The sequence below is a fragment of the Bos indicus genome, chromosome 9 (genome assembly GCF_029378745.1).
Source record: "Bos indicus isolate NIAB-ARS_2022 breed Sahiwal x Tharparkar chromosome 9, NIAB-ARS_B.indTharparkar_mat_pri_1.0, whole genome shotgun sequence".
Classification (NCBI taxonomy): Eukaryota; Metazoa; Chordata; class Mammalia; order Artiodactyla; family Bovidae; genus Bos; species Bos indicus.
Window position 1 is genome coordinate 32,416,479 of NC_091768.1, and position 23,516 is coordinate 32,439,994.

Below are 23,516 nucleotides of genomic sequence, written 5' to 3' on the forward strand. Positions count from 1 at the left end.
GCTCCTCTGTTCATGGAATTCTTCAGGCAAGAATACTGGAGTGGGTGGCCATTCCCTTCTCCAGGGGATCTTCCCAACCCAGGGTTTGAACCCAGGTGTCGTGCATAACAGGCAGATTCTTTACCATCTGAGCCGCCAGGGAAGCCCCAATTAACCCTTAACCATCAGGGAAAATTGGAACAAGTGCTATGAACATGTTTTTGAAAGGGAGAAAATTAGCAGTGCTCTAGGATAAGCCACAGAAAAAAATCTGTGGAAGAGAAAATGCTTTATTAACTGCTACTGCCTTACTCTCTACCAAGTGTGAATTAGTATGAACTTTTTGTGCTGTCTCCACAAGTATGTTGTAAGTTCTTATAACTCAACAGTGCCCCCACGGACAGTATTGTCATAAGCAGAACTACTTCATGTACCAGAAGAGTGCTTGTCACACTATTTGTGGTGATAGACTGGTTTTATTGTTTATATTTCAGTCTGTCACAGAGCAATATTTTTATAAAATGCAATAAAATTATTTTTTAATGAAATGAAAAAGCAGAGACATATAAAACGTAAGCCTAAATTCTTCTTGCACTTGGCCTATAGAAAGCTGTACCTCTCTGCTCCTAATGAGAAAAATCCAGATAGCCCACAAAACTTGTGACTTTCCAACCATATCTGAAAGCTGATTTATAAGGAAATCACAGGAATTCAATTCCAAAATGGGACAAGCCCCTCCTAGGAGAGCTGAGGCACGCAGACTGTTCACCTTTGACAGAGCATGAGAGAAACCGGTGGCGGCCGTAGAAGCAAATAAGAAATAGCTACAAAATTTTAAATTTCCTGAAGTCCAGGTGTGGGATAACGTATCACTTTAGAATAACTCTGGACCCCAAGCCCAAGGGGAGTTCTCACATGTAAGCTCTTCTCCGCAGGACTCCACAGATGCTCACAGGAAAAACTGAACAGGGCGGAGACTGGAGAGACCCCCCGCTTTGCTCATCACTCATGCAGGCCTGCTTGTTCCTGGGGACTAGGCACGAAGTCCTGCTGCTTACCCAGGCACACCTCTCATACAAACCAAAGCCTTTAACTCACTGAGGCTAGGGCAACAAACCCTCATCGCCAGGGCCCCTGAAGGAGGGCTAGAAGCAGAAACTCCTTCTGCCTCAGGAGGAGTTTAGAGAGTCTTCCTTCCTTTGCTCTCAAAAGAACCAGGCAAAAAGATGCTGCTTTGGGGAGAAGGGCAGAAGCATAAGCCATCTTCTCCTAAGGGGAGGGCAGGCAGATCTCTTGGGTCCAGGATTCTTACCCGGTACAAAGCAGAGGTGTGTACCACTCAGAGGGTTCTCACCCGGTACAAAGCGGAGAGGTCTGCGCCACCTGGAGGATTCTCACCCAGTACAAAGCAGAGAGGTCTGACCACTGGGAAAGGAGAGAAAGACCCCTTCTACCCAAGAAGCATCACAGATACATGTCAGGGTTCAGCTGCCACCGGTGGGACAGGCAGGAGGCCTTACCACTCTCCCGCCTGTCCCCTCCGAGAGCAGGTACACAGCGCCTGCCAAAGACCAGGAGGCCAAGAAGCAGCCTGGTCTCCAAATAAGTCTAACACCAGTAACGAGCAATAGCAGTCTGCCACTGGGAAGGTGCTCGTCCCCAGTGAGGAAGTGAGGAAAGAGACCCCTCTGGTACAGATGTGCAGTGACTCCTGGAAGCTGAAAGCAGAGCAGAAACTCAGAGAATAATCTTCCAGCTTTGCACCACAACCTCCACAGTAAGTGGAGTAATTACTGCAGTAATTCAACACCAAAAGAATTGAAAGTCTGTGGTGCACTGAGGGTAAAGATCGTAACTGCAGTGCCAGTGCTCAGACCAGCTGTGCCAGCCTTACACTATACATGAAGTGGTGTGGTATTATTCAAGCGTGGACCATAATCAATTAAAGACATAAACACTGGAGCAACCACTAGAAAGTAAAAGAGATAAAAACTAAAACTAATAAGTGAGTTGTAGAGATGAACTGACATAAATAATTCAACAGAAGACAGGGGGAGAAGAAAAAGGGAACCAAGAATAGATGAGACAAAGTGAATTAGCAAGATGATAGATTTATTTATTTGTTTACTTGGATTGCACCAAAATTTTTAACTTCTGAGTATGAAAGGATGCAACAGAGTGAAAAGTTAACATGTTGAGTTGGAGAAAATATTTGCAAATCTGAAAAGGAGTTAATAACCAGAATATACAAAGAATTCCTACAACTCAGCAGCACAAACCAATCAAGTTAAAAACTGGACAAAGGACTTGAATACACATTTATCCAAAGATGATTTATACATGGCCAGCAAGCACATGAAAAGATGCTCAGCACCACTAATCATTAGGAAAATGCAAGTCAAACACAATGAAATATCACTGTACAAATGTTCGCATGGCGATCATAAAAACACAAAAACACAGAAAGAGCAAGTGTTAGTGAGGGTGGGGAGCAATTGGAACCCTTGTAGATTATGGAAATATGAAATACAGAATGGTGTAGCTACTATGGAAAATGGTTTTGTGATTCATTTTCAATTTTGCAAGGTAAAATTCCAGAGACTGGTCACACAACAGTGTGAATGTATTTAACACTGTTGAATGTACTCTTAGAAATGGTTAAGATGGTGAATTTTATGATATGCATTTTTTACCACAATAAAATGTAATATACAAATTTGAAAAAGCATAACCCATTCACATTGTTATACTACCCTTTATGTACTTTTAAAAAAGAGTTTTCTAGCCAATATCGTCAAGGTCAGGGTGAGAAGACACCTGAAACTGTCCAAAATTACTTTCCTTCGTTTGTATATAAAGGTGCTCACAGAGCACCTTGTGTTTATGAGCTCAGTTGAGTCTCCAAAATAGTTTCAGAATTATTACACCAACTCCATTGTCAATAACACCAACCACAAAGAAAGTAAGTAATATTCAGGCCTTCTTTGTGGTCTTTTTGAGTTTAGAATATATTCCACTATAGTTATATATGATCAGGGTACATGTTCAAAAGTTAGTAGAGTTCTTTTCTTTGTGTGGTCATATTACTGATTTGATATACAGTTAGGAAACATGTTTTTAAACCTATGTTTGCGTTCACTTTTAGAGTTTGCCTGTCATTCTTTTCGGTTTAATTTTGTTTTCTGAATTTGTAAAATGTATTTCAAAAATCAAAACTATTATATCAGGGAACTCCCTGGTGGTCCAGTGGCTAGAACTCGGCGCTTCCATAACATGAGGAATGGATTCAATCCCTGGTCAGGGAACTAAGACCCAACATGCCTTGAGATGCAGTCAAAAGCAAAACTTTTATATCAAAGAGGTTACACTCATATCCCTACCTCTTCCATTCTGTTTTCTCCTGTCCCTTCAGATCAGATCAGATCAGATCAGTCGCTCAGTCGTGTCTGACTCTTTGCAACCCCATGAATCGCAGCACGCCAGGCCTCCCTGTCCATCACAAACTCCCGGAGTTCACTGAGACTCATGTCCATTGAGTCAGTGATGCCATCCAGCCATCTCATCCTCTGTCGTCCCCTTCTCCTCCTGCCCCCAATCCCTCCCAGCATCAGAGTCTTTTCCAATGAGTCAACTCTTCGCATGAGGTGGCCAAAGTACTGGAGTTTCAGCTTTAGCATCACTCCTTCCAAAGAAATCCCAGGGCTGATCTCCTTCAGAATGGACTGGTTGGATCTCCTTGCAGAAGTCTCAAGAGTCTTCTCCAACACCACAGTTCAAAAGCATCAATTCTTTGGCGCTCAGCCTTCTTCACAGTCCAACTCTCACATCCATACATGACCACAGGAAAAACCATAGCCTTGACTAGACGAACCTTTGCTGGCAAAGTAATATCTCTGCTTTTCAATATGCTATCTAGGTTGGTCATAACTTTCCTTCCAAGGAGTAAGCGTCTTTTAATTTCACAGCTGCAGTCACCATCTGTAGTGATTTTGGAGCCCAGAAAAATAAAGTCTGACACTGTTTCCCCATCTATTTCCCATGAAGTGGTGGGACCAGATGCCATGATCTTCGTTTTCTGAATGTTGAGCTTTAAGCCAACTTTTTCACTCTCCACTTTCACTTTCATCAAGAGCCTTTTGAGTTCCTCTTCACTTTCTTCCATAAGGGTGGTGTCATCTGCGTATCTGAGGTTATTGATATTTCTCCTGGCAATAAACCTTTTTCACTGATTTCTGATGTAACATATTTTTTTTTTTGCAAAACTAAGCAAAGACATGTCTCTGTACACATGCACATCTCCCCTCTTCTTATGCAAAACATGTCATAATATAAATGCTCTTTGGCACTGCTTTAGTGATAATTATTACATGTAGTGTCCTTATTATCATCTCTTTCATATTTTTTAAGAAATTCTGCAATTTCATTTTATACATCCCCTTTCTCGCAAGATTTGTTTTAAACAGTTTTTAACCTCCAGGTAGAAGGATCTTTGGAAAATTACTGGTGTTTTGATGGTGCTATTAATTTCTGGTTTCATTGCATTCTGGTCAGAGAGTGCTATTTGTGTTATTTCAACTTTAAGGAACTTCCTGAGGCTTTTCTCTGTGTGGCCTGACACTAGGAGAGTTTCATGACTGGCCCATCTGTGCTTGAGAAGTTGTATTCTCTATTATCAGGATATAATACACAGAAACACACATTTAAACTGTACCTTATAAGATCTCCTATATCTTTACTTAATCTTTTGTCTGCTTGATGTGTCTTAGGCTGAAAGTGGTTTGTTAAAGTCTCTTGCTATAACTGTATGTCTGTTGTTTTCTCTTTGCATTTCTGACATCAGAAACTTTGAATAACATTCTGCTTTATCAAGGTAGTTGCTTTAGCTTTGCACTTTGTGTTAATACTATGTGGTCTGAATTTTACCTTGCTTTATATCAAGATCGCAACTCCTGATTTCATATTATTTACATTTGCCTAATATATCTTTGCTTCTTCCTTTATGTTTAGCCTTTTGATTGTAATTTGTTCTCTTGTATACACCATAAAGTTGGTTTCACTTTATTTTGTTTTGCTTTGTTTTACAAGTAACCTGGAAGTCTTTTTCTTTTAATATATGAGTTAAGTACATTTACATTTATTGGTATTAGCAATATTCTTGATGTCAAGTACTTCATTTTTTTAAAAAACTTGCTATGTTTCTCTTTTTTTATTTGTTTGACATTTAGGAAGGTTTGTATTTTGTTATACATTAGGGGTTGGCAAATTTTTTGTGTAAAGGTCCAGATACCTATTTTAGGCTTTTGTGGGCTATATTGTCTCTGGTCTCTCTTACTCACCTCTGCTAATGCAGACAATATGACTGCATCAATATGTCTATAATGTATACAGAATAAAGAAGCCATAGACAGTATGTATATGAATGGGAATAGCTGTTTTCCAGTGAAATTTTACTTACAAAAATAAATGGAGACCTAGATTTGACCTGCTCGCTGTAATTTGACACCACGTGTAGTTGACAACACCTATTGTAGGACTTACCTTAAATACTTTTTATAATACCTGCATCCCCTTTGTCTTCCCTTGGGAGCTTTAAATAATATCCTTTAACTGTACTTCATTACCCATGTGATAACCACTGAGTGTGTTCTACTATCCCTTTTCCCCCTTCTCTTTACTATTACAAAATGATTATATTCTTTATACTTTGTCAGGACAAATAACACTTGTATTTATATACTCTTCTATTTTTATGCCTTCATTTTTCTCTTAGACCTAAAATTAAATATATTGAAGACTCACCATCAGTCCTTTTGCCAGAGTAGCACCATCGTCTCTTGGTTGAATGAAGCTCTCCTCAAACAGATTCCTTGGGAAGAGTTCCTGAGTTCTGTACTGACTTTGTGCATATTTAAAACTATTTTTCATAGGTTTGATACTTGAAAAACAACATGACTGGATATAAAAATGTAGCCTTACACTTTCTTTCCTATAGTCTTGCTTTGCATGTTGTATTGACAAGTCGAGTGCCATTCTGATATCCTTTACTTTGTAGGCAATTTGATATTCTTGCGTGAAGGCCCAGAAGGATTTTTCGTCTTTGTGGTTTAAGCATAATACTTTTACTAGGCTATATCTGAGTTGATTATTCTTGGTCATTTTTTTTAGATGTTAGTGAAATGTAAAGGCTCTTTGAAATGTAAAAGGCTTCATTTCTTTTTGGAAATTTTTCTTGAATTATAGTCTCACATATTCTGTTCTTTGTTTTTTATTTTTCAGATATCTTAATTACGTGTGTTAGGTCTTTTTTGCCTAGATTCTATAGCAACCAGTGTTTTTCTTAGACTTTTTAGCTCTTTTGTATTTCATTTTTATTGCCTTGGCATTTTTATTCCTCCCCTTAGCGCCCGTTTTTATACTTTCATTCCTGTCTGTCCTCTCTTTGGCACCCTAGATTTAAATGTTTGTTTCTAAAATTACTGTCTCCCTCTCTTCACCCATTTTTTTCCCTGAGTCACTCTGGATAGTCATCTTCCTCTTTCTTATATTTTTCTGTTCTGAGTTTTTGATTTCTGATTTGGAATGATTTTTCATATGTACAAATGTTTGTTTAGGAACGTTTAAGTGAGGATATTAAATACAGATTTCTTCTGTTCTGTGGATTTTTCAAGGGAATGGTGGGATGGACTTTTATCAACTAAGGTATTTTGATTTTTGTGATACTCTTATGTAAATAACACTAGGACCACAGCCTTGTCTAACTCAATGAACTAAGCCATGCCCGTGGGGCAACCCAAGACAGGTGGGTCATGGTGGAGAGATTTGACAGAATGTGGTCCACTGGAGAAGGGAATGCCAAACCATTTCAGTATTCTTGCCTTGAGAACCCAAACCATTTCAGTATTCTTGCCTTGAGAACCCCATGAACAGTATGAAAAGGCAAAATGATAGGATACTGAAAGAGAAACTCCCCAGGTCAGTAGGTGCCCAATATGCTACTGGAGATCAGTGGAGACATAACTCCAGAAAGAATAAAGGGATGGAGCCAAAGCAAAAACAATACCCAGCTGTGGATGTGACTGGTGATAGAAGCAAGGTCCGATGCTATAAAGAGCAGTTTTGCATAGGAATCTGGAATGTCAGGTCCATGAATCAAGGCAAATTGGAAGTGGTCAAACAAGAGATAGCAAGAGTGAATGTCGACATTCTAGGAATCAGCGAACTCAAATGGACCAGAATGGGTGAATTTAACTCAGATGACCATTATATCTACTACTGCGGGCAGGAATCCCTCAGAAGAAATGGAGTGGCCATCATGGTCAACAAAAGAGTCCGAAATGCAGGACTTGGATGCAATCTCAAAAACAACAGAATGATCTATGTTCATTTCCAAGGCAAACCATTCAGTATCACAGTAATCCAAGTCTATGCCCCAACCAGTAATGCTGAAGAAGCTGAAGTTGAATGGTTCTATGAAGACCTACAAGACCTTTCAGAACTAACACCCAAAAAAGATGTCCTTTTCATTATAGGGGACTGGAATGCAAAAGTAGGAATTCAAGAAACACCTGGAGTAACAGGCAAATTTGGCCTTGGAATACAGAATGAAGCAGGGCAAAGACTGATAGACTTTTGCCAAGAAAATGCACTGGTCATAGCAAACACCTTGTTCCAACAACACAAGAGAAGACTCTATACATGGACATCACCAGATGGTCAACACCGAAATCAGATTGATTATATTCTTTGCAGCCAAAGATGGAAAAGCTCTATACAGTCAGCAAAAACAAGACCAGGAGCTGACTGTGGCTCAGACCATGAACTCCTTATTGCCAAATTCAGACTTAAATTGAAGAAAGTAGGGAAAACCACTAGACCATTCAGGTATGACCTAAATCAAATCCCTTATGATTATACAGTGGAAGTGAGAAATAGATTTAAGGGCCTAGATCTGATAGAGTGCCTGATGAACTGTGGAATGAGGTTCGTGACATTGTGCAGGAGACAGGGATCAAGACCATTCCCATAGAAAAGAAATGCAAAAAAGCAAAATGGCTGTCTGGGGAGGCCTTACAAATAGCTGTGAAAAGAAAAGAAGTGAAAAGCAAAGGAGAAAAGGAAAGATATAAACATCTGAATGCAGAGTTCCAAAGAATAGCAAGAAGAGATAAGAAAGCCTTCTTCAGCGATCAATGCAAAGAAATAGAGGAAAACAACAGAATGGGAAAGACTAGGGATCTCTTCAAGAAAATCAGAGATACCAAAGGAACATTTTATGCAAAGATGAGCTCGATAAAGGACAGAAATGGTATGGACCTAACAGAAGCAGAAGATATTAAGAAGAGATGGCAAGAATACACAGAAGAGCTATACAAAAAAGATCTTCACGACCCAGATAATCACGAGGGTGTGATCACTGACCTAGAGCCAGACATCCTGGAATGTGAAGTCAAATGGGCCTTAGAAAGCATCACTATGAACAAAGCTAGTGGAGGTGATGGAATTCCAGTTGAGCTATTCCAAATCCTGAAAGATGATGCTGTGAAAGTGCTGCACTCAAAATGCCAGCAAATTTGGAAAATTCAGCAGTGGCCACAGGACTGGAAAAGGTCAGTTTTCATTCCAATCCCAAAGAAAGGCAATGCCAAAGAATGCTCAAACTACCACACAATTGCACTCATCTCACATGCTAGTAAAGTAATGCTCAAAATGCTCCAAGCCAGGCTTCAGCAATATGTGAACCGTGAATTTCCTGATGTTCAAGCTGGTTTTAGAAAAGGCAGAGGAACCAGAGATCAAATTGCCAACATCCGCTGGATCATGGAAAAAGCAAGAGAGTTCCAGAAAAACATCCATTTCTGCTTTGTTGACTATGCCAAAGCCTTTGACTGTGTGGATCACAATCAACTGTGGAAAATTCTGAAAGACATGAGAATACCAGACCACCTGATCTGCCTTTTGAGAAATTTGTATGCAGGTCAGGAAGCAACAGTTAGAACTGGACGTGGAACCATAGACTGGTTCCAAATAGGAAAAGGAGTTCGTCAAGGCTGTATATTGTCACCCTGCTTATTTAACCTATATGCAGAGTACATCATGAGAAACGCTGGACTGGAAGAAACACAAGCTGGAATCAAGATTGCCAGGAGAAATATCAATAACCTCAGATATGCAGATGACACCACCCTTATGGCAGAAAGTGAAGAGGAACTCAAAAGCCTCTTGATGAAAGTGAAAGTGGAGAGTGAAAAAGTTGGCTTAAAGCTCAACATTCAGAAAATGAAGATCATGGCATCCGGTCCCATCACTTCATGGGAAATAGATGGGTTAACGGTGGAAACAGTGTCAGACTTTATTTTTCTGGGCTCCAAAATCACTGCAGATGGTGACTGCAGCCATGAAATTAAAAGACGCTTACTCCTTGGAAGGAAAGTTATGACCAACCTAGATAGCATATTGAAAAGCAGAGACGTTACTTTGCCAACAAAGGTTCGTCTAGTCAAGGCTATGGTTTTTCCTGTGGTCATGTATGGATGTGAGAGTTGGACTGTGAAGAAGGCTGAGTGCCGAAGAATTGATGCTTTTGAACTGTGGTGTTGGAGAAGACTCTTGAGACTTCTGCAAGGAGATCCAACCAGTCCATTCTGAAGGAGATCAGCCCTGGGATTTCTTTGAAAGGAGTGATGCTAAAGCTGAAACTCCAGTACTTTGGCCACCTCATGCGAAGAGTTGACTCATTGGAAAAGACTCTGATGCTGGGAGGGATTGGGGGCAGGAGGAGAAGGGGACGACAGAGGATGAGATGGCTGGATGGCATCACGGACTCAATGGATGTGGGTCTGGGTGAACTCTGGGAGATGGTGATGGACAGGGAGGCCTGGCATGCTGCGATTCATGGGGTTGCAAAGAGTTGGACGCGACTGAGCAACTGATCTGATCTAATCTGATATAAATATTACTCCAATTCACTAAAACATGTCTCATCTTTTCCTGAATCATTTGTAGTAGATACTCTATTAAGGTGGTAGTCAGAGGTTTGGATGGTATACCAGTTTTTAGTTCAGAGTAACCTCAGTTCAGTCCATTTTACTTAATGGAGTTTTTTCCCTAAGGTTTACAAGGGGCGATGTGTGTAGGTTGATGTGTCTTCTGATTTTGTTTCTCACTTGTGTTGTAGGATCTTTAATATCTATAGCTTGTCTCCTTCAAGACTCCAAGGGATTCCTGTCCCTCACATCTCCTCCAGGCCTGCTTCCTCTGGTCCCAGGAACTTTCAGGGTCCTCTGTCTGTTCCCTAGGAGCCACTGCTTTGATGACACCTGAAGCCCTGTTCTCAGTATTCCCCACTCATGGGGCTCCCTTTTTGTGAGGATGGTTTTATCTGTGTTCGTCCATCATGAGGAACCCACTGCCCTCTCCCCCTTTTCATTCAGTCTCCACTGATCTTCCTACTTCATTGTGGGCTCTGGATTAGCTTTGCTGGTTTCTAACGTCTGTTCGGGCCTCCCTTGTGGCTCAGACGGTAAAGCATTTGCCTACAATGTGGGAAACCCGGGTTCGATCCCTGGGTCAAGAAGTTCCCCTGGAGAACGAAATGGCTACCCACTCCAGTATTCTTGCCTGGAAAATCCCATGGATGGAAGAGCCTGGTAGGCTACAGTCCATGGGGTCGCAAAGAGTCGGACATGACTGAGCGACTTCATAAATTCATAAATAATGTCCGTGTACGTGGAGGTTGAAGTTTGTAGTATTCTCTCCCTTAGCTAGCTTTCGGGGCTTTTGGGTTTTGTGTATCTTATTTGCTAATTATTTATCAATAAGGTCTACTTTCTCTGTCTTTGATTTATTTGTGCGTTTGTGCATTTTTTAGGCTTCTCCACCTCTCTAGTAGTTTGGCTTTCCCTCTTATGTCCATTTCAAATGGACCTCAAGAGAGGCTCAGTTAGGCTCAGTTATCATCCCTATCAGAAGCTTTGGGCAAGACCAGCTCAGAGGCCTCTGGCCAGTTTATTGCTTGACTACTGTTGGGTCAGGTCTCAATATCTGGTCCAGCCAGTTGTCCATGTATGGCCATTTCTGTAGAAGGGATTGTGGAGTTATGTGCTTGGTGGGCATTCCAGTGCTTAGCCTGTCCAGGACTGTAATGAGGACAGAAGAATCACTTAAGAAAGATACCAAAAAACAAGTCATGCATCAGTTGTAAGTACTAGTAGATTTGTTGGTGCTAGGAAACAATAGCTTAGACAGGCAGCCAGAGTAGCCTGGTGAATCAATCTAAATAGGTTGTCGCTCAGCTGTTCAGTTGTGTCCAACTCTTTGTGACCCCATGAAGTGTAGCACACCAGGTTTCCCTGTCTTTCACCATCTCCCAGAGTTTGCTCAAACACATGTCCATTGAGTCACTGATGCCATTCAGCCATCTCATCCACTGTCATCCACTTCTCCTCCTGCCTTCAATCTTTCCTACCATCAGAGTCTTTTTCAATGAGTTGGCTCTTCACATCAGGTGGCCCAAATATTGGAGCTTCAGCTTCAGCATCAGTCCTTCCATTGAATATTCAGGACTGATTTCCTTTAGGACGGACTGGTTTGATTTCAGGGAGTCTCAAGAGTCTTCTCCAACACCACAGTTTTAAGCATCAATTCTTAGGCACTCAGCCTTCTTTATGGTCCAGCTCTCACATCTGTACATGACTACTGGAAAGACCATAGTTTTGACTATATGGACCAAAGTTTATTTTGGCAAAGTAATGTCTCTGCTTTTTAATACACTGTATAAGTTTGTCATAGCTTTTCTTCCAAGGAGCAAGGATCTTTTAATTTCATGGCTGCAGTCACCGTCTGCAGTGATTATGGAGCCCAAGAAAATAATCTCTCACTGTTTCCATTGTTTCCCCATCTATTTGCCATGAAGTGATGGGACCAGATGCCACAATCTTAGGTTTTTGAATGCTGAGTTTTATGTGAGCTTTTTTACTCTCCTCCTTCACCTTCATCAAGAACTTTTTAGTTCCTCTTTGTTTTCTGCCATAAAGGTGGTGTCATCTGCATATCTGAGGTTATTGATATGTCTCCTGGCAATCTTGATTCCAGTCCTGATTTGTGCTTCATCCAACCTGGCATTTCACATGATGTATTCTGTAAACAAGTTAAATAAGCAGGGTGACAATATACAACCTTGACGTATTCCTTTCCCAATTTTGAATAAGTCTCTCGTTCCATGCCTGGTTCTGTTGCTTTTTGACCTGCATACTGGTCTCTCAGGAGGCAAGTAAGGTGGTCTGATATTCCCATCTCTTTCAGAATTTTCCACAGTTTGTTGTGATCCACAAAGTCAAAGGCTTTAGTGTAGTCAATGAAGCAGAAGTAGATGTTTTTCTGGAATTCTTTTGTTTTTTTCTGTGATTCATTGGATGTTGGCAATTTGATCTCTGGTTCCTCTGCCTTTTCTAAATCCAGCTTATACATCTGGAAGTTCTTGGTTCACGTACTGTTTAAGCCTAGCCTGAAGGATTTTGAGTGTTACCTTCTAGCATGTGAAATGAGTACAGTTGTACAGTAGTTTGAACATTCTTTGGCATTGCCCTTCTTTGGGATTGGAATGAAAACTGACCTTTTCAAGTCCTGTGGCCACTGCTGAGTTTTCTAAATTTGCTGGCATATTAAGTGCAGCACTTTCACAGCTTCATCTTTTAGGGTTTGAAATAACTCACCTGGAATTCTATCATCTCTACTAGCTTTGTTCATAGTGATGCTTCCTAAGACCCATTTGACTTTGCACTCCAGGATGTCTGGGTGATCACACCATTATGGTTATCCAGGTCATCTTTTTTGTATAGATCTAAATAGGAGGTGGCTTTTCTTGAGAAAAGTCTTGAACTCAGAGGATTTCAAAGAGATGGACAAAAAGAATAGCAGGGTTTTAAAAGACATTACTTAGTCACAAGAACCTAGTGAGTTGTAAACTCTTGGTCAAACTCTGTATTTTGTAGAGTGAGTGAGTGAAGTCGCTCAGTCGTGTCCAGCTCTTTGCGACTCTGTGGACTGTAGCCTACCAGGCTTCTCCATCCATGGGATTCTCCAGGCAAGAATTCTGGAGTGGGTTACCATTTCCTTCTCCAGGGGATCTTCCCGACCCAGGGATTGAACCCAGGTCTCCTGCATTGGAGGCAGACGCTTTAACCTCTGGGCCACCAGGGAAGCCCGGATGTATTTTGTAGAAGTTCTTACAATTTCTCCCCAGATCATAGTTACCACCAATTATGTGATATTTCTTCCTCATTCAAGTTGTCCTTGTAGTTGTTTTTTTTTTTTTCAACTTTTATTTTGACATCACTGTAATAGCTGTTATATCACTTAACAGACAAGTGTAAGAATATGCCACATGTTGGCTTTGCGCTTGGGCTGGTGGTTAAGTGTGCCCTCTGTCACCACGGTCCATCTGTCATCTCCTTGGTGGTAGGAATAAAGGAAAACACTCTTCAAGTTCCACTTTAGCATTTGTGTTCATTTTTCATAGCACTGGCTCTGGGTCACTCAATGACTTATGAAAAAGTTGGAGATTCCTTAAAAAACTGGAAATAGAACTGCCTTATGATCCAGCAATCCCACTGCTGGGCATCCACACTGAGGAAACCAGAACTGAAAGAGACACGTGTAGCCCAGTGTTCATCGCAGCACTGTTTGCAATAGCCAGGACATGAAAGCAACCTAGATGTCCATCAGCAGATGAATGGATAAGAAAGCTGTGGTACATATACACAATGGAGTATTACTCAGCCATTAAAAAGAATACATTTGAATCGGTTCTAATGAGGTGGATGAAACTGGAGCCTATTATACAGAGTGAAGTAAGCCAGAAAGAAAAACACCAAGACAGTATACTAATGCATATATATGGAATTTAGAAAGATGGTAACAATAATCCTGTATACGAGACAGCAAAAGAGACACTGATGTATAGAACAGTCTTTTGGACTCTGTGGGAGAGGGAGAGGGTAGGATGATTTGGGAGAATAGCATTGAAGTATGTATAATATCATATATGAAACGAGTCACCAGTCCAGGTTTGATGCATGATACTGGATGCTTGGGGCTGGTGCACTGGGACAACCCAGAGGGAGGGTATGGGGAGGGAGGAGGGAGGAGGGTTCAGGATGGGGAACACATGTATACCTGTGGCAGATTCATTTTGATATATGGCAAAACCAATACAATATTGTAAAGTTAAAAAATAAAATCAAGATGACAAGTAAATAAATAAAAACTGACACTAAAAAAAAAAAAGTTGGATCATCCTCCAATAGTAGCTCATCTAATTTTTTGGCCAGAAGTTTTCAGAGCCTTAAGTTCACTCTCCCTCATCAGAAGCCCATTAATCTTCCTGATAGAAGGTATACAGTTAATTGCCAAGTGTGAACCTTTTCAGAAAATGTGTCTACACACATAAAGCATGTCCAGTTATTCATCAGTAAGCAGGTAAGATGAGTTAAGTATGAAAAGGAAGTACTTAATCATGTATTCAACTAAAATAAAATAAGAATACTCTGAATATTACTCTTGAAACACCTTACTACTCTCCAGCTCAAAGACTTTTCATCCTCTGGTTTTTGTCCCCTAGTGTAGGAGTCCTCACTGAGCCATCATCATCCAGATGTTCTGGGCCCATTCTCTGGGACCAGGCCAAGATGTTCTCTGAGATATTTGATACTTTGCTACATCCTTTTTGGGAACTCTTGGATGGGTCTGCTTTTGTTTTCTCTCTGTCATTGTCTCTCTCATGTCTTAAGTGACTAAAGTCTGACTGACCTGTGAAGGAATTTCTATTCAAATTTTAATCTCTCTTAAGGGTATTTTGAACCTCAGAATCAGAATGTCTAGCTCCCTGCCAAGGCTGCAGGGAATCTCGCAAATGTATGTGTTGTGTGTGTGTGTGTGTGTGTGTGTGTGTGACTTTATATACACTGCACAGAGGTGGAGAGTTCTTCTAAAAAATAAGAATCACATTCTTAATTGTTCCATGTAACTGTGCCAATTCCACAAACTGTTTTTTGAGTTGAGGTTGACGTTTCTCCATGTGGTGGGCATATACCTACAAAGGTGTATCATAAGCCGCTCACCCACTATTCATCTGCACAGGGGGCTGGGAGAGAACCAGTCAGTATGATTTTTCAGTACAAAAGCTTGTTAGGGGCAGTCAGAATAGAAAAAAAATGCTCAGGCCCTCAGGATGTCTACTAAGGATGTAACTTACAGCGTCAGTAACCAAAATATCAGTTTGATTGAATCCATATGTGGTTGAAAAGACCAGTCGCTTTATTGTGCTCTGCTTATGTTACTTAAATCTGAGAACATTGTTAAAGTCTGGGAGTTTAACATCTTACATTTTGTCCTGGCTGCTAAATGAAGTCGAAGAGGAGACCAGGAAGAAGAGGGTGCAGTGTGAGATAAAGGGGCGTCAGGACTTTAATCCGCCCTTTGGAATGTGCCCGTCGGCTCTGCACCTGCAAATGGCGGTAGAGGGCCGTACGGCGGGGTGAAGGCATGCGAGCGCTTCACATGCGATGGTCTTTAAGTCTGTAGATGCTAAACGAAATAATTACTTGATAAAGATAGCATTTCATGTATCTTCTAGGTTCTTTTCAGTCTCCTCAAGGGCAGGGTATCTGATTCTTAAATAATAGAAGATGCCCTCACTATTGGCTGAGGACACATTTTGGGGAAAAATTTGACATTGCAATTATATATTTGCTGCTACTAAATTATACTCACATACCTGGGTAGAAGTGCAGTCTGAAATTTAAAAACAAGATGACAGTTTACTGTTCTGCTCAGTAAACATGTCTTGACCGCTCAGGAGCGTTATATGGTCTCTGATTGCTACTAATACCAGGAAAAGGAAAAGACAAGGCTTTTGTTCTCAAGATGCTCACAGCCTTGCAGCAAGACAGACAAGTAGACATTTATTGTACACTGTGATTCTAACAGTCATAGAAGAGCCATGGCAGCAGTCCACACTGAGCTAATTTTCAGTCTTCTAGCCCATACCTGTCCTCAGTCAGAATCTCAGAGGTTGGACCTGGGAATCTGTATTATTAGAACCCACCTGCATTCTCACTGACTAGCCAGGCTTGGGAACCACATCTCCAGGATAAGACTGCTCCACACCTGTCTTTTGTGACATTAATTAGCATAATGTCCTCAAGGTTCATCCATATTGTATTATGTGGCAGGATTTCCTTTGGAGTAAAGTGAAGTGAAAGTTGCTCAGTTGTGTCCAACTCTTTGCGACACCATGGACTATACAGTCCATGGGATTCTCCAGGCTGGAATACTGGTGTGGGTAGCCTTTCCCTTCTCCAGGGCATCTTCCCAACCCAGGGATCGAACCCAGGTCTCCCGCATTGCAGGCAGATTCTTTACTAGCTGAGCCGCAAGGGAAGCCCTTGATTTCCTTTATTTTAGGCTAAATAATATTTCATTGTATGAGTGTGTGTATTCTTCATCCATTTAGTCACCCGTGGACACTTGTATTGCTTCCTCCTCTTGGCTGTTATGAATAGCATGCTGTGAACATTGGAGGGTGTCCGTACCACTTTTATTCAACTTGATAGAAAGGCCATCTAAGCTGAAGGCGTCACCCTTCATCTGGGTCACATTTTACAGCTGAGAAAGTTGACTGGGCCTTTGTCATTCAGAGCCTGTTTCAGTCTTCCCCTTTACTCTCTGAGGTCTAGAGGCAGTTGTTTTCTCCAGCCCTTCAAAGCCTCAGATTTCTGAGCCGTCTGCTCTCTTTCATCACTCCTTGAAAACTGGTCACTTCTGTCCTGTGCTCATGTCTTTCCTGCAGTGTTTCGCCAGAGGGAGTGTTTCTTACTTTAGTCACAGTGTGATGTGAGTGAAAGGTGGGGTGCTCTGCTCCGTGTAGTCCCTCGGGTGGCTGTCTGACTCCAGGGCCTTTTATCCTCACCTGTACCAGCAGAGAGGGAGAAAAGCAGGGAAGGTTGTCCAGGAAGGTTCTTAGGCACCTGACCTGGAAGTAGATATGTTCTCTCCCCACTCCACCGGCAGGACTTATTTTTACAGCTCTGTGCTGCTCTGCTGTGCTGTGCTTAGTCGTGACTCTTAGTGACCCCATGGACTGTAGCTCACCAGGCTCCTCTGTCCATGGGGATTCTCCAGTCAAGAATACTGGAGTGGGTTGCCATGACCTCCTCCAGGAGGTCTTCCCAGCCCAGGGACTGAACCCAGGTCTCCCGAATTGCAGGCAGATTCTTTACCAACTGAGCTACCAGGGAAGCCCTACTTAACTGTAAAGGAAGATGGGAAATTTAGTCTTGCCCTGCCCCCAGGGAGAAAGGAAAACCACGTTTGCACACAGAGCAGCCACTGCCACCGGCCAGAGCTAAATTTGGAAGTGCCAGCCTGTAGGTAGTGATTAAAGCCGTCAGCAAAGATGGGGATCACCATACAGATGTGATGAGACTATTAAGACCGCCACAAAACAAGCATGCTTTCTGGAGGGCCTGCCAGGGTAAAAATCACTTATGTAATTTATGTAGGAAAGTTTAAGCATGTGGATTAAACAATGGAAAGGCAGGTTTTTCAGAAACTGGAATGTTGTCACTCTTTGAAGTTAGTGCAGGAAAAAAAAATCTTTAGCATGATTATTTTATATCTGGTGAAGCCTGTAAGTATAAAATGACTCTGAGTTTGAGAAATACTGAACTAAATAAAGATTTTTGATTTATCCCTTATTCAGCACATGTTCACTGAGCATTTAAATATGTGACCGGCAGCTTGAGCACTGTAACAGTGGTCATGGGCCCTCAAGGGGAATCAAATTAAGTAGGAAAGAAGTAAGGCAAGGAAATGCATACCTAAAACCTCAGGCCCAATCTTTAAACCACAGGAAGTGCTTAAAACATTTCAGCATCAGGGTAACAGTTTGGAGGTACAGGAGTTTGGGTTTTGAAGTGAAGCTGACCTGGGTTTGAATCGCAGTCCTGTTGCTCTGCTTGTGACCTTAACCGTCGTTATTACCGTCTGAAACCATCTAGTTTCCTTATTTCCAAGTTGGTGATAATATCTACCTTTCAGGTGGTTGTGAAGATCAGGGGTAACATGTATACATAAAGCCTGGCACAGGGCTTTGCATTACATATATGATAGTTATCTTTTTGTTACTAGGAGAGTAGAGCTCATACTGGGTTGGTGAAATGACCTTACCTTACACTCATTCATGCGTCCTCGTTCAGCAGAATGTAGTGAGCTGCTGCTGTGCACGTGACACTTAGGATGAGGCTGTGTGAGTATCTTTATTCTCTAAAGCCCCATTCAGGTGGTAATGTGGGTCACGTTTGTATCACAGGTTTGCAGCCACCAGGCTTACATGCTGTCTTCCCCTCTTTCAAGTGACCAAGGCCACTCTGTCCCTCCTGGCGCTGCCCCACCTTCCTCTTTGCTGCTGGTCACAGCCTGACTTACTGTCCCACACCATCTCCTCTTCCCCTGCCTGCTCCTCTAACTTCATTGCTCGAATCTCCACAAGCTGCTCACCCCCCAGGAAGACTGTTCCTTCACATATAAATCTTCCTTAGCTTTCTTCCCAAAGCTGCTGCTTTGCATGTTTTCCCAGTTACCTCGGGAATAACTCACCCCCTTCTTTCTGTTTCTGCTTGTCCATTGTCCTTCTGTCTTTGCAGACACGAACGCAGGTAACTGCCACCAGCGTCCGTTGCACATGTCCTGTCTGGTGGGCACCGTGTTGAGCCTCCCTGTCCTCTAGCAGTTCTGTTGTGAACTAATCGAAGGCGGGGACCAGCTCTGTACCTTTCTCAATTCTCAGTACAGCCCTTTGCCCACAGGAAATGACTTGTAAATAGCTCTTGATCAGAGAGAGGAAGAACAGCCAAGTTTATCTCTCAGAAAATCATTTGTAAGCAATTATTTCATAAACAGTTGTATTTTGTTTGGTATTGTACTGAAGTATTGAAGCAGTGTTCCTTTTTTTCTGATAAGTGCAAATAGCCTCTTCGGTATTAGATTAAATGTGCTTTTTGTGCAATTAGTTAGGAACCATTTACTACATTGGTTTTATGGCAAACTGATTCTGAGTTCTAAACAGCTGCCTTTACAAAGTCATTTTGGTATATGAATAAGATGTAGACTCTATGTTCAGAATTTTCCCCTATCAGTGATTTTTTTAAAAGAGGAGTTAGTTTTCAGTGAAAGTGTCTTGTTTGTTGTTCTCCTCTGTGTCTGCTTGTGCCACAAATACAGATTCTCAGACTTTTCAGTCCTCGGGCATGAGGTCATTGCTGGAGCCAACTGGAAATAGATCGAGGATTAACACATGTAGCACATGTTTGCCGAAGTCCCAGGGCTATGCACTGCTACTGAAAACCACCATCGCTAGAGAGCAGACAACATTTACAGAGAAGGAATTCTATACTTGTTACTGTCAGTGAATGTGCCCTATTATTTTGAGGACGTGCCCATCAAAAACAAGTTTAAAAACAACATCTGAGTTATGTCATCTCCATATCTGCCCCGCCACTGCCCTGACTTGCGTGCGTCTTCCTCGGCCACTGCCTTGTCTCCCCAGCGTGTCCCATCTGTGGTCCTTCCCTGTCTAACCAGCCCACCATGCCCCAACCTTTTTAGCCTTCCCTTCTCTGTTGCTCCTCAAAAACACCACGCTAATCAGCCTTCAGTTTTCCTGATTTCTTCTTTTTCTATCCCTCCTCCCCTCCATCCCTTGCTCCTTCCTTTCCTTTCCCTTCTGCCTGTTTCTTTCACTTTTAGAAGAACCGAAACAAGTAAGTGAACACACAGAACAAGTCCGTGTGTCACAAAAGGCCTTGCCCAGAAACCACTTCATAATGTTTCTCTGAGTGTCTCTTCCATATACATAGATGAATACACGTCATCTTTATTTCCCCTGGGAAGTTTATGCTTCTAGAACTTACTGTATTCTGCCATGTCTCACCATTATAGAAAATGGATTGCAAGCTCCTTAAGACCAGTATCCATGTACGGTTTAACTTTGTGTACCTCTTAGAGGGGTCTACTCAGAGTCAGGGCATAAGAAATGTGTGTTGAGCACTTACTTCTCTTCAAGATAGGCTCGTATAAATATGTCCTTCATTTGAACTTGGTGTTTGTATCATTCCACGTTCTCTTTGACATGTTCGTCTCTAAATTTTTAAGGTACCGGAGCAGCCCCTTTCTATTAATAAGTTTAATCTTGTTTTTCATTTGAATCTCAACAGTCAGTGAACTATACCTTCTCTTTTGGTAGCCTAGTGTGCAAACTGAACACAAGGACCACCATCCTTGCAGCAACTAACCCCAAAGGCCAGTACGACCCCCGTGAGTCTGTATCAGTGAACATTGCCCTTAGCAGCCCACTCTTAAGTCGATTCGACCTGATCCTCGTTTTGCTTGATACCAAGAATGAAGACTGGGACCGTATCATTTCCTCTTTTATCTTAGAAAACAAAGGTATGTGGAAGCGATCAAATCATTCAAATTGACAGAGTAGACATAAATGAAATTTTCCTTGAGGAAAATCAAATAAATACCCAACTACGAGTCTATAGAGAGATGCTTAGACAGAAAGCAGTGAACCTAGTTAGCGAGCCTAGAACAATGCACAGAAGGAAAAGGGTCTTCCTTTGCTTGCCGTATGTCCTTTGTGGTGAAAAGGGCAACTTTATGATATATAATGACCACGTGGTTCACGTCCTGTACACAAAGAAAACTGGACTGAATTTATAAAGCAGAATCCTAAATGTGGATCTTTTGTCAAAAAATTAGGCTTACCAAGTACTATTTATTATTGTATATGGCAGAACAGAATTATTCTGAATAATTTAAACCTTTGTAGGAAGCTTACCTTTATTAAGCTTAGAGCCTAAGACTATTTATTATAGAGCTATATGCAGAGATAGGTCTAGATTTCAGTGGCCAGAAAACCAGAAGGTTATCCTTTTAAAAATGAGTACAGGAACTTTGTCAAAACCCTCAAAATGAGATATTTGCCTGTTCTTAGAAATTACTGACCCAATACTTGATATATACAGGTTACCCAAGCAAATCAGAGAAGCTCTGGAGCATGGAAAAGATGAAATCCTACTTCTGCCTCATTAGGAAACTACAGCCCACACTGTCTGATGAGGGTAATCAAGTTCTGCTCCGGTACTACCAGATGCAAAGGCAGAGTGACTCCCGGAACGCTGCCCGGACCACCATCCGCCTGCTGGAGAGCTTGATACGACTAGCAGAAGGTTAATTTCACTCAACATATACTTTTATTGGGTGCTCACTGTGAGCTAGGGCTTTCCTGGTGGCTCCAACTGTAAAGAATCCGCCTGCAATGCAGGAAACCTGGGTTCGATTCCTGGGTTGGGAAAATCCCCTGGAGAAGGGAATGAAAACTCACTCCAGTATTCTTGCCTGGAGAATTCCATGGACAGAGGAGCCTGGCGGTCTACGGTCCACGGAGTCGCAGAGTCTCACACGACTAAGACTAAACACACAAAGTGAGCAAGGCTTGGGACTTGGCAATGAGTAAGGATGATCTCTGAGATGCTTGCTCACAGTTGGTTAAAAAGTAAAAGCTTGAAGCTATGAAACCTACACGGATTATAGATGTTGAGTGGAATGTAGTGGCATTAAGGAAAAGGAATCTTTGTGACATTTCATAACTTCCTGTAACTTCAGACATCATCCATTTAAAAAGTCTTGCTTGCTGTATGTTTTCCTTCTCGATGGCCTCTATCTGAATATGCCTTTGTTGGGAACTGTTTTCTGTATGGCATCCTGGGTGATTTCTCACCAGTTGCTACTCACAGCCGCCACTAACACAGTAACGTTGAATTAGCAATGCCGTCCTCTGTCCCATCCCTAACGTGTGAGACTTGCGTGCATACTCGCAGCTAATATGCACCCTCAGACTTTTTTTCCCTTAATACTGGCTTTTACATTTAGCACTTACTTAAATAATCCTAAAAATTTTTTTCACATGAGTTAACTGTATGATATAATGATGTGATATATGCTTAACTAAAAAGTTCCATAAAACAAAACTGCTTCACTTTTTCAAGGATTTATAATTAATATTAAGGCAAGAAATACCTAAGATTTAGGCTTGCAAGTTTGATACTTTTGAAAAGCTGACAGATAAAGAGATGTACCAGAGATGAGAAATCAATTTTAGTCTTGTTTAGATTATAATAGATTAGAATTAAGAAGAATTAAGAATTAATTAGAGAGTAAGAATTAACAGTTACTGAATATCAATTATATGCTTATATAGCCCCTTTGTTTGCTGGAGCCCAGAGTACTTTTTCATGTGAATACACAGAATTGTCATGGGCTGTGCAGAAGAATTAGGCCCTTTATTAGAGAAAGAACCTTAAAGTTATTGAACTTAGACATCTGTGCTTGTTCTAGTAAAATGTATTTGTTATTAGAAGCACATTAATAATATACAGTTTTGGAGTAGGGGGCACCAATGACATTTGTCACCTCAGATATTCATAAAAATAATTTCCTCATCATTTCAAATGCACCTTTCATAGCTCATGCTCGCCTGATGTTTCGTGATACAGTGACTCTGGAAGATGCTGTTACAGTGGTGTCGGTAATGGAGTCCTCCATGCAGGTGAGCATATCTTGTACCTAACATTTGAACCGTAATTGCAAACATTGTTTAAAAAAGACAATTTATAACATATCTGGAGTTATAAAAATGGCCATATTTTAGACCTATTCATTCCTGGAAATTTATCCAAAGGGACCCATTTAAAAGAAGCGAAAAAAATTGTCATGGAAACAGTCTGCATTGTTTTACCCACTGGTGTAAAGTAGTGGGTCTTAATCCTTCTTCTCCTCAACACACCTGAGAGATGCTCATGGTTCCACTCAAGACAGTGTGGCTTCCCAGAGCAATGCATGCCACTGGAAATTGGGGAAGAGGACTACTGAAATTTGAATCAGGCTCCCAGATGACTCTGAGAGCCGTGACAGGGGTATAGGGGTTGGTCTTAAGCACCTGGGATCAGTGGTCCCTAGCGTGGAGGCCTGGTGACTCTCCCTGGTATTTTCCATTTTCTCATCCTGTCAGGGAGGTGCGCTGCTAGGAGGTGTGAATGCACTCCACACTTCCTTTCCCGAAAACCCTCTGCAGCAGTACCAGACGCAGTGTGAACTCATTCTGGAAAAGCTGGAGCTGCCCAACCTCTTGAGTGAAGAACTGAGAAGACTTGAAAGGTGAGAAAAGAAAACCAAGAAAGGCATGTAATGGAACATGCTTGTTTGGCATTTAGTGAAATGAAAGAAGTGTAAAGTAAGTGGAAAATCTATGTAGGAGATTTCAGTTACTTGGTGCTACATAATCTACTCCATCAAAGCTCAGTGGCTTAAAAAAAAAAAACCCCACCGTACCCTTTTAGTGCTTACTTTCTGAGAGTCAGAAATTCAGGGGTGTTTAGAGGGGATGTTTATTTCTGGTCCACATAGTACCAGCTGGGGTC

At 41.5% G+C, this 23,516-nt stretch overlaps 1 protein-coding gene across 7 annotated transcripts in view; it reads left to right on the forward strand.

Annotated features, from left to right (window-relative positions):
* MCM9 (minichromosome maintenance 9 homologous recombination repair factor) overlaps nt 1-23,516 on the forward strand; it is a 132,048-nt gene that overhangs the window by 65,165 nt on the left and 43,367 nt on the right. For 6 of the 7 annotated variants that reach the window (XM_070795904.1, XM_070795907.1, XM_070795905.1 and 3 more), the window contains 4 exons: nt 20,279-20,481; nt 21,063-21,266; nt 22,563-22,645; nt 23,108-23,253. In XM_070795904.1, coding sequence (XP_070652005.1) covers nt 20,279-20,481; nt 21,063-21,266; nt 22,563-22,645; nt 23,108-23,253 — 636 coding nt within the window. Of the gene's footprint in view, nt 1-914; nt 13,468-20,278; nt 20,482-21,062; nt 21,267-22,562; nt 22,646-23,107; nt 23,254-23,516 lie in introns of those variants that run through there. The other variant, XM_070795908.1, reaches the window with a different exon arrangement.